The sequence below is a fragment of the Canis lupus genome, chromosome 6 (assembly GCF_011100685.1).
Source record: "Canis lupus familiaris isolate Mischka breed German Shepherd chromosome 6, alternate assembly UU_Cfam_GSD_1.0, whole genome shotgun sequence".
Taxonomy (NCBI): domain Eukaryota; kingdom Metazoa; phylum Chordata; class Mammalia; order Carnivora; family Canidae; genus Canis; species Canis lupus.
In genome coordinates, this window is record NC_049227.1 from 9781645 (window position 1) to 9792821 (window position 11177).

General features: G+C 41.9%; 1 protein-coding gene across 2 annotated transcripts in view; it reads right to left on the reverse strand.

The window, feature by feature from the left end:
• Positions 1-10914, reverse strand: part of LOC119876349 (cytochrome P450 3A12-like) — a 31369-nt gene extending 20455 nt beyond the window's left edge. Inside the window, exons 1-4 of one of the 2 annotated variants that reach the window (XM_038539351.1) lie at positions 10665-10914; positions 6738-6831; positions 4384-4436; positions 2849-2948 (exon numbers count right to left, since the gene is read on the reverse strand). In XM_038539351.1, the coding sequence (XP_038395279.1) occupies positions 2849-2948; positions 4384-4436; positions 6738-6831; positions 10665-10735 (318 nt within the window). In that variant the 5' untranslated portion in view covers positions 10736-10914. Of the gene's footprint in view, positions 1-2848; positions 2949-4383; positions 4437-6737; positions 6832-8313; positions 8780-10664 lie in introns of those variants that run through there. The other variant, XM_038539350.1, reaches the window with a different exon arrangement.
• Between the last annotated feature and the right edge of the window lie 263 nt (positions 10915-11177).

Sequence of the window (11177 nt, forward strand, 5' to 3'; positions counted from 1 at the left end):
CAGATTAAAAAGATAAAGTGGGAGTGTCCCTCACCTGCATCCCAATGATTATCGCAGCAATGTCCACAATAGCCAAACTGTGGAAGGAGCCTTGGTGTCCATCGAAAGATGAATGGATAAAGATGTGGTATATATATACAATGGAATATTACTCACCCACTAGAAATGACAAATACCACCATTTGCTTTGACGTGGATGGAACTGGAGGGTATTATGGTGAGTGAAGTAAGTCAATTGGAGAAGGACAAACCTTATATGGTTTCATTCATTTGGGGAATATAAGAAATAGTGAAAGGGAATAAAGGGGAAAGGAGAGAAAACGAATGAGAAATATCAGTGAAGGTGACAGAACATGAGAGACTCCTAACTCTGGGAAATGAACACGGGGTGGTGGAAAGGAAGGAGGGCTGGGGATTGGGGTGACTGGGTGACGGGCACTGCGGGGGGCACTTGATGGGATGAGTACTCTGTGTTATGCTATATGTTGCCAAATTGAACTCCAATAAAATAAAATAAAATACTTTTCTAAAATAAAAAAATAGGAGTGTCCCTATATCAGTGAAATAATTGGCGATGTAGAATATCTTGAGGGATATAAAAAAGAACATCTCTGCATCTAATAAATGAGTTAAGCTAGGATGTAGGAAATAAGATCAACACCAAAAATCAACCACATTTCTAGATAATGAATATGTGAAAACACATTAAGAACACAATAACAACTATAATCACACAAAGAAGGTGAAATACTTGAGATGTGTATTGAACAAAACATGTATGGTTTTCCTGTTGAGAATGAAATGCTGGTGAAAAGACTCAAAGAACGCCTAAATAAACACATATTGTGTTCATGCTTTGAAAGACATGACATAATAAAGATATAGATTTTGCACAAATGATTGGTAGGTCTAATCATGTCTTACAAAATCCTGGTAAATATTATGCAAACATAGATAAGCTAATTCTAAATTTGTATGGAAAGGCAAAGCTAATTCTAAATTTGTCTAGAATACCTAAAACAATTCCAACAAAAATAAAATGGGAGGAATCACTCTTCATGATATTGAGACTTACTATATAGTTACAGTAATCAAGACACGGTGGCACCGGTAGAGGGATAGATACAGAGATCAATGAACATCAATGAACAGAACAGAGATTGACAAATAGATACAAACACATAGGTCCGACTCATTTTGATACTGGTACAAAAGCCATTCAATGCAGGAAGTACAGCCTTTCCACAAGTGATGCTGGAGTGCTTACACAACCATAGGCCAGAAATAAGGATTTTTTAAAAAATTTTATTTATTTATGATAGGCACACAGTGAGAGAGAGAGGCAGAGACATAGGCAGAGGGAGAAGCAGGCTCCATGCACTGGGAGCCTGACGTGGGATTCGATCCCGGGTCTCCAGGATCACGCCCTGGGCCAAAGGCAGGCGCCAAACCGCTGCGCCACCCAGGGATCCCAGAAATAAGGATTTTTGACCTAAATGTCACAGTTCACAATTAACACTAAAAATTAACACAAAATGGATCACAGAATTAAATGTGAAACACAAAACTATGCATGATTCATATTACAAATATAAAACATAAAAGTATATACTTAAATGTAAACTATAAAATGAACTACTTTGAGAAAATCCTTGGGACTTAGGGCTAGATAAAGAGTTTTCAAACTTGATGCCAAAGTCACAGCCCATCAAAGGAAAAGAATGTTAAATTGGCCTTATCAAGATAAGAAATGCTTGCTCTGCAGAAGACTCTCATACAACAAAAAGACAAGCTACATACCATGCCTACAAAAGAAAGTAAGCAGGAGGCTGATGATGGAACAGCTCTATAACATGAATAGGGTGGAGGATACACAAGTCTACATGTAAGATCAGTGTTCAGGAGCAATCACACATGCACAAGGTACATTTGAGTGTGCCTAAAATCACTGAAATCTGAATAAGTTCAATGGCTAGAACCAATGGCTATTTCTGCTTCCATACTGTACTATCATTACGCAGATATTACCTTAGGGGAAAGGGCTTGAAGACCATACAACATGGGACCTCCTACGACAACTTCCTGTGAGTCTGTCATTGTGTCAAAACAACGTTTTATAAATAAATAAATAAATAAATAAATAAATAAATAAATAAATAAATATTTTTAATATACTCCAAATGAATGAGACCATATAATGTTTGTCCTTCTCCGATTGACTTATTTCACTCAGCATAATACCTTCCAATTCCAGTGAAAGGGAATAAAGGGGAAAGGAGAAAAAATGAGTGGGAAATATCAGAAAGGGAGACAGAACATGAGACACTCCTAACTCTGGGAAACAAACAAGGGGTGGTGGAAAGGGAGGTGGGTGGCGGGTGGGAGTGACTAGGTGATGGGCACTGAGGGGGGCATTTGATGGGATGAGCACTGGGTGCTATGCTATATGTTGGAAAATTGAAATCCCATTAAAAAATAAATTATGCTGAGTGAAATAAGACAATTGGAGAAGGACAAACATTATATGGTCTCAATCATTTGGGGAATATAAAAGATAGTGAAAGGGAATAAAGGGAAAAGAGAAAAAATGAGTGGGAAATATCAGAAAGGGAGACAGAACATGAAAGACTCCTAACTCGAGGAAACGACTAGGGGTGGTGGAAGGGGAGGTGGGTGGGGGTTGGGGGTGAGTGGGTGGTGGGCACTGAGGTGGGCACTTGATGGGATGAGTACTGAGTGTTATTCTGTATGTTGACGAATTGAACACCAATAAAAAATAAATTTATTATAAATAAATTAATAAATAAATTAATAAATTAATTAATTACTTAAAAAACTCCATGCTTACCCGTCGGTTTGTGAAGACAGAATAACATTCTTTCACTAGCACTGTTTTAATCATGTCTGGATCCATGATAGCCAACACGGGCTGTCGCCCATCATAAAACCTGTGTCAGGAAAACAGAACTGATTATATTAACATGACAGTTTCTGCAGCAGCAGCCACACCTGAAAGTCTCAACTTTTATCCTGACATTATATAATCTAAACTCTGACATCATGATTAGAAATAACAGTAGAACATTTGTTAACTCTAGGTGATGTGTACATGGATAGTTCCATTCTCTACAGTTTTTTGCATGTTTAGAATGTTTCAAATATTTTTGATGTATTTTAGACATTTCAAATAATGTTTATATATATCATCCAGAAGAAACTTAGGTTAGTAAGTTTGACATGGGGCCCAAGAATCTGCCTTTTGAACAAGCTCTCCCAGGTGGTTCTTGTCCACAGCCAGGCTCGAAAGCCACACAGTAAAGACAGAACCGGGGCACATGATGTAATTCTGACTCCATTCAGAGTTGAGCAGTGCTGAAGGTGGGCAGGGACAGTGGGGCTAAACCAGTGTCCATCCAGAGATCTGTCTTCTTTCTATTCCATCATGCTGCTTATGGGCCTTGCCACTCAGAGCCCCACGGTCTCTGAGGATGTGACCAGAGATAAAGAGGTAAGAGGAGGTACACTCCTGTCTGTGAGCATCCCAGAACCACATCATATCTCTCCCTCAGCTTCACCAAACCTCTGGCAGCTCTGAACAGGAGCATCCAGTGCAAGAAGCCAAGATCATACTACAAAATCACAGTCCATCAACCCACCAGGAAACACTGTGGCTTAAAATTCTCTTACATCTCAAGTTCACAGAATAAAGAAATACTTCCACATTGAATACCTCCGTTGAAAGAAAAATCTGGGCCTAAAATTAAAATGCAAAACAAACTCCACACTTACAAAAAAGTAAGAAAAAGGTGAGTAGCAAGTCAATCGGAGAAGGACAATCATTATATAAGTTCACTCATACAGGGAATATAAAAAATAGTGAAAGGGATTATAGGGGAAAGCAGAGAAAATGAGTGGAAAATATTAGAGAGGGTGACAAAACATGAGAGACCCCTAACATTGGGAAACGAACAAGGGATAGTGGAAGGGGAGGTGGGCGGGGGCATGGGGTGACTGGGTGACAGGCACTGAGGAGGGGCACTTGACAGAATGAGCATTGGGTGTTATAAGTTGGCAAATCAAATTCCAATAAAAAATATACATAAAAAAAGAAAAGGTGAGTAGAAATGGCTTTCCATTCTGTTTATCCAAACCCTTCTTTCAAAGGATATATTTAATCCAGACTACAAATAAAGGTAACACTCCAGGTCCGATTTACACTTAAAGCTGCACACGTGGTGACATATGGGATCTTGGGAAGGAGAGCCTCCAGAAGCTTTACTACAGCAGGCTTCATCACAAGGGGCTCTTGACTAAGACTGTCCACACCACAGGGTCCTCCTCATCACAACAGACCTAGTCAATGGAAATGTCCAGAATACTCACCCCCACATTCTTCCATACTTTCTAAAACATTTCTCATCAAAATCACAAAAACCCTGCAAGAGAAATCAAAACATATTATTAGTCTAAATGTACTGAGCCCTATGGGTAATGGGGAACAAAATGACTTAGATCGCATGAAATGTGCCTTACAGCCTCTCACTAGCAGATAGAGGGAAGCTGTTAATCACAGGGGACTATCAGAAATGAGAGAAAACAGAGGATATATGGAAATGGAGAATTTCATGTCCCTCTTGCACTATTTCCAAGTGTTGGAGATACTGAACATCTTACCCTGTCTGGGAGGACTGGGTAGTCTCTGTGTGTCTGATGTGTTTGGCTTGTGCATTATATCTAAATCTCAGAACCCTCTGAATCATTACCTCAGGGCCATGTAGAAAACTGGAGCTGAGGGAAAGGCAGCATGGCTGCATATTCTGAATGTCAGCTAGCATTCTGTTTGTTGATCTCATGAGCCCTACTAGATTCCAGTGGATTTAGGATATTTGTTTTATTTTATGTTAATTTTTAACTCTTTATTTTTTAATTTTTTATAGAAAGATTTGTATTTATTTATTCGTGAGAGACACACAGAGATAGGCAGAGACATAGGCAGAGGGAGAAGCAGGCTTCCTGAAGGGTGCCTTATGTAGGACTCGATCCCAGGACCCCGGGATCATGACTGAGGCAAGGCAGATGCCCAACTACTGAGACACCCAGGTACCCCAGTGGATTTAAGATATTAAGGCACCAGTGACCTCTTTTAATCTAGCAGTTTTACATGAGTTAAACATGCTTGTTTAGTGAGAAAGTGAGGAATGAATGAATGACAGAGTGGACTCACCTTCCAGTTCTCCATCACAACACAGAGAGGAGATAATGCCCCCATCCCACAAATATCAGAGCCAAATAAAACACTTGATAAGAGTTTTCACTTCTATCACTAAAAGAACAACAACAAGACTTCTAGTGCCTTCATTTCAACTGTGATTTTGATGTTTTAACAATACAAATCAGGATCCCAGAAATGTGGTCTTGGGTGTATGTACTAAGGAATTGATCTGGGAAAAGTGGAAAGGAAATTATTGTTTCTTCAGAGGGAAAGTCCAGAAGTTCTTAGATGATAATTGGGCACTGAGAGTCTCAGTAGGGAAAAGCAGAATCAGAGAAATAAGCCTCAGATCTGTGGGAAAGGAACTCCACAGCAGAGAGCAGCTTGCAGGTGAGACTGCCGACTTCCGCTATGTGATCTTCTAACTCCTGTAGAAGACTAGACTTCGGACAAGGCATCAAAGCTGGATTAACCACAACCACTCTACCAACATCAGTCTGTGTGTCGCTAGTACATTCCATTCAATTCCATTAATTTCTTTTTTTGTAAAGATTTTATTGATTCATTTCAAAAATGAAAGAGAGAGTGCACAAGCAGGTGGGGGAGGGCAGGGAAGAAGCAAAGGGAGAAGAAGAGAGAGAATCTGAAGCCGACTCAATGCTGCATGTGGAATAGATGCTGGTCTCCATCCCATGACCCTGATATCATGACCTGAGCTGAAATCAAAGGTCTGATGCTTAACCAACTGAGCCACCCACCCAGGCCCAACCAGTTACATTAATTTCTTAATAATTTTGTCAAAGTATCTTTTTTCTAGGGATATATGGGTGGTTCTTGCTTTGTAGGAAAACCAAAACCCACACAAGTCCTTTAAAGGTTAAAACCTGAAGTCAATAGAGAAACAGTTAAACTCCCTCCCTGCTGAACTCACACATAGGGTGTCTCTTTTGAAGGTAGAGAAGTAATGCTGAGATTTCACTGTTAGCAAAGGGAGAATTAGGTGCATGCAAATAGCTGCAGGGGGTTGGTCAGTTCGTGAGAGAATTCAAGTATGTGCAAATTCCCCAGTGGTGAATCTTGGGCTGCCCAATAATCTGAAGTTCGAGAACCATCCAGGAAATGGAAAGGGCTATCCAGGGCTTGTGCAAGAACAAAAAAGTCTGATTCTAGCATACATAGCTCACTGGACCACTAGCACGGACACCCTTGGTTCTCTTCTCCTAATACCAATATGATGATGCCTTCCTGGGAATCCACACCTTCCAAAAACAAAACAAAAGCCTCTTCATAATGCTCATAAGCTAAAGCATCAAGTTCCATGCTGAATTAGTCAGAGAGCTGGGCTGCCCACTGAGGCAAACCCTGAGGCTCATAATAACAGACAATAGAGCTCTGGGGTAGACTTGACAGATTTCTGGAAAGTCAGAATCGAAGATTTCCTCGTGAGAAGGAGCATTTTTATTATGGAATTAAAGTGGGATTTGCAACTGACAGAAGCAAAAGTCATAGCTCAAACAATACTCACATTACGGTAGCCAAGAACAGTTCCCAAAAAAGGCAGAGGTGTTGGCCCAGGAATTCCCAGCTTCTTAAAAAGTCCATGCGTGTAGGTCCCATAGCTATAAAGCCAAAGAGAAAGCCAGGTCACAGGGATGGTGGAATAGGTGCTGGGGCTGGCCAGTCAATGACACAGAAGTGGAATAGTCAAGGGAGGGAGGAGGTAACAATCGGCAAGAAATAATAACAACAATTCCAACAGCAATAATTGCATTCGCTCATCATCATCTGATGATGATGTTGATCATCTCCTTTCCAGTCTGTCAAAACGAGACTGTCAAACCGTAATAATGATTAGCTAAGAGTAGCTGAAAATGTCGTGGTCTCAATCCTAGAATGAATATTTGATAAATATTCCACCCTTGAGTGCTCCTGAAAGATTCATGCTGATTTCTTCCAGGAAATTCAGTTATGCCTATTTAGTAAATGACTCTTCCATGATTTTGGAGATTCTCATTCTGGTGGAAAGAGGAAATGTGATTCTCTACTCTAGTGATGAGATTTTGCTTAATTGCATCTACTCAAGAGCTGAGAGGTTCTGAGAGCGGACCATGAAAATACTCATACAGTTTGCTCAGAGATCTTTGTGTTTTTCCTTCACTATAGGCTCTGTGATGGTTCTGGATATAGGCCTTCTTAAATCTGTCTTCAGAGAGAGAGCCTTGAGCAACCACAGTGCTCTTATGTTTGTATAGTGATTATTGTGTCCAAGGCTCCACTGTCCCATAGAAAAGTGAAATTCTTTCAGCTCCACCCAGTCTCTGTTGTCAGGAAGTCTGGTTCTCTTGAGCTGCAGAGAAGACAGACTGGCCCATATGTGCCCCAAATGACTTCATATAAAAGAATCAGTAAGGAAACAATCCACTTCCAGACCATTCTTCCCATCGTGGCATCTGGTCCTTCAACCTGTGATACTCACCTGCTCAGCACACTGCAAGGTACACTCATTTTCTCTTCAAGATGGTTACTCACAAAGCAGTTAGTTTACTGGCTCTGTGCTTCCACTGTCTGAGAAACCCATTATGGTTGATGCTCCCTATGACAGGCTTGCCTACAATCATCTTTCATGTGTCATGTGTAGAATCCCACAACTGGGGGATACTTAGAACCCTTCCACTTAGGGTGCTGAGGGATGGCAGGGTGGAGGAAGAAGAGAGGCTGAGGCCAGGAGCTGCCAGAAACCATTTTACTCACAAACCTGCTAAGCCTACAAGGCTTACCCCATAGAGGAAAATAAGGAAAGTACAGTTGGAAACGGTGTTGGGTAGAGATGGTACATGCCCTGCAGGTGCTATCTGATATGAGACCTTCCAAAGTCCAGACACCTCCAGTTGACAGCAGAATACATGTTATGCAACAAAAATGAGTAATGATAAAATGTTCCATAGATTGGAATGAAGACCCTGTCTCCTCATCTCTGGGGACTAACCTTAAGACAGTAAATGTTCAAAATAGTCCCTACAAAACCAGCAAATCATATAAAATGTAAACAAACTCACAAAATTGCACAAAATGACCAGTATTTGAGGGACCAGTGGATGTACCTCAGCTGTGCCCGACTGAGTGTTTGGATCCTTCCTCTAGTACAGCTGGACTCATCAGCACCAATTGTAGAAGCCAGGGTAGTCTTAGTTGGTCCCACCTCCATTCTCTTCTTGCCATCACCACCACTCTAAATCAAGTCCTGTTTCTGAACATTCACTGTGCTCCATGAACTCCCAAGTGAGGCCAAGCAAGTGAGGGATAGTCAGGAACACTGGTCCCAAGGAAAGATCTTGTGTACTGTCTAAAGCCACATGGCTCCATAAGAAGGCAGGCAGGGGGCTGAGTGAATTTTTCTGATTCTTTCCAGCTTCCCTCTTCTTGGTAGAGTCATGCAGCTGCTGGTACAATTGAAGGGCCTAACATAGAAGCCATTTTTACAGTTTGGCTATCGTGGCCATTGCTGCTATAAACATCGGGGTGCAGGTGTCCCGGCGTTTCACTGCATCTGTATCTTTGGGGTAAATCCCCAATAGTGCAATTGCTGGGTCGTAGGGCAGGTCTATTTTTAACTGTTTGAGGAACCTCCACACAGTTTTCCAGAGTGGCTGCACCAGTTCACATTCCCACCAAAATTGTTTTTGCATTGCGTGCCTGCAGCGGGCATTGTCTACAGCTACTGAGTCTTGATTACACCAGTGTCTTCTAAGTCCACAGTGTTGTTTGCCTGGTGGTGACAGTATCTAGTGACAGCCCCACTGCCAGATGACACACTGGAACTTACATGGTGTGTTCTTGTTCCCTCGCTTCAAGCAGAGGAGATGCTAACCTTATGGTCCTGTGATGATCTCCTGTGGGACCAGGACAGAGGAGTATTTCTGGGAGGTCTGTTCTGAGGGAGGAATATTCTCCTGCTCCATCCCCAGTTCTATCTGGATGCCTCTCACATCAGTTCAGGCTCTGTCTCACTACTCACCTGTGCTGAAAAATTAAAATAAGCTGCGGGCACATGCATTTAAGACACATACAAATATATCATAGAAGAATGCATGTGTACACTAAATTCATATTACTCTAGAAGATGTATGCTTTATGCACCTTTACAGTCACAAAGGCTGAACCAACAGCCCTCTTTTATTGGTAGGAAAAAGCATACTAGAAAGACTCTTATCTCAGAAAAAACACACACACACACACACACACAAAAACAAAAACAAAAAACCCCCAACCCTATTGTTAAGGAGAATGAAATTAAACACTATCTATTCATTTTAAATGTCATACAGAAATGTCTTGCCACACTACCTAGCATTCTAACCTTTCTCTTAGAAAATGAAAATGTTCTATGTTCCATGTTCTATGTTCACATCTCATGATTTCCTCCTCTTAAAGAAAGTGTAATTGAGACAGAGGTCAAATATGACATGGAGGGTCTTTCCTACCCATGTTGTAAAACTCAATCCTTTCCCAAACTGCTCCACGATGGTGGGAATCCCATCACTGAAAGGAATTCCTCTGCCAGATGTTTCAATTCCTCCTCCAGTACTGTAATATAAAGGCAAAAGCATATTTTAAATCCAAATTGGCTTTCAGAGCTCTGCCTCTTGGCTGCTGGCAGATTCATATTGAGGGGTAGGGGGGAAAATCTCTATCCTGATGCTAACCATGCAGAGAGTGGAAGGAAAAGGTGAAATGAATAAATTTTGAAAGATTTCTACCAAGTCTCCTCAGCTCTAAGGATGTTGATTTAGGGGTAAGGAGTTCTGCACAGTACAGGGTGAGGGATGGCCAGTAGAGGGGTGCAGGAAAGAGGGAAGAGCTCAGTCAGAAGAGGGGAAAAAAGCATCTCTAGCACCCCCTCGGTTGTCAGGGTGCATCAAGTGCCTTGTATTCATAATGCCTGGCGGTAGAGAGTGGGGGAAGCAGGAGCCACCTAGTGATACAGGCCCAATCCAATATATATCCTGTGGAAGGCACAGACCAGAAGGTGAAGGTAATGAGCCAATGACTCAAGCCACTCCCTCAGCCTCCAGAATCCCCATAGCTTAGAAAGGGATGAGGACCCCAGGGTATTGGGGCCTGTTGATTTTATTCTGCCTCTCTTGAATTCTGCTTAATTAGTCTAGGTCCCAACTGGTGGTCCATCAGAAGATCGCCCCCAGAAGCAACTACTGTCACTCAAACCCTCCTGGCTACAGGAATTGGAGTTGCGGTGTGGTAGGTATACTTCAGTAGATCTGGTGAGGTCAATAATAATCTTTTAGGTGTTCACAGCATGTTTGAAGTACTCAACACTTAAGCAACTTCTTTCTCAATTCCTTGATCCTCAAAACAGACAAGGAAAAGGGAGTGGATGCTGATTAGCAACACAAATTGAAGGTTCCGGGGATGATGAACCTGGGTAGTTACTTACAGGTAGAACAGCACCAGGCTGGTGGCCAGAAGAAGCCAGGTTTCTGTGGAAAAGCTTGGGATCAGGTCCATGGCCACTTTCTCTCTGTGAGTCTCCTCTACTTTTGTTCAGCAGTGTGGGCTAGTCTTTGATGACCTGCGTGTGTGCGGCTTCCCTTCCCATAGCAATGATTCCGTGAGGCTGGAATGTGTATACTGAAAATGGGGCAGGACTGGAGCTGGAGCCAGTAGCAGGGCCCTTTCCCCCAGCCATGAGTGTTGGCAAAGCATCATGGACACACTCCCAGATTGACCTTTGAGATCATATTCTGTCCAAAATCAATAAACAACTCAATCAGTGTTATCGGTAATCTCAAAGGTTACAAAAACGCAGGTAAAGTCACCGTACTTAAATCCCTCACTTGCCCTTGTCACCATGGCTTCCTTTATTTTTAAATACATGAAATCCTTCAAGCAAGCTAAGTCTGCACATCTCTACCCATGTGGGTTCCTCTGACTACAAATGCCACTGGGC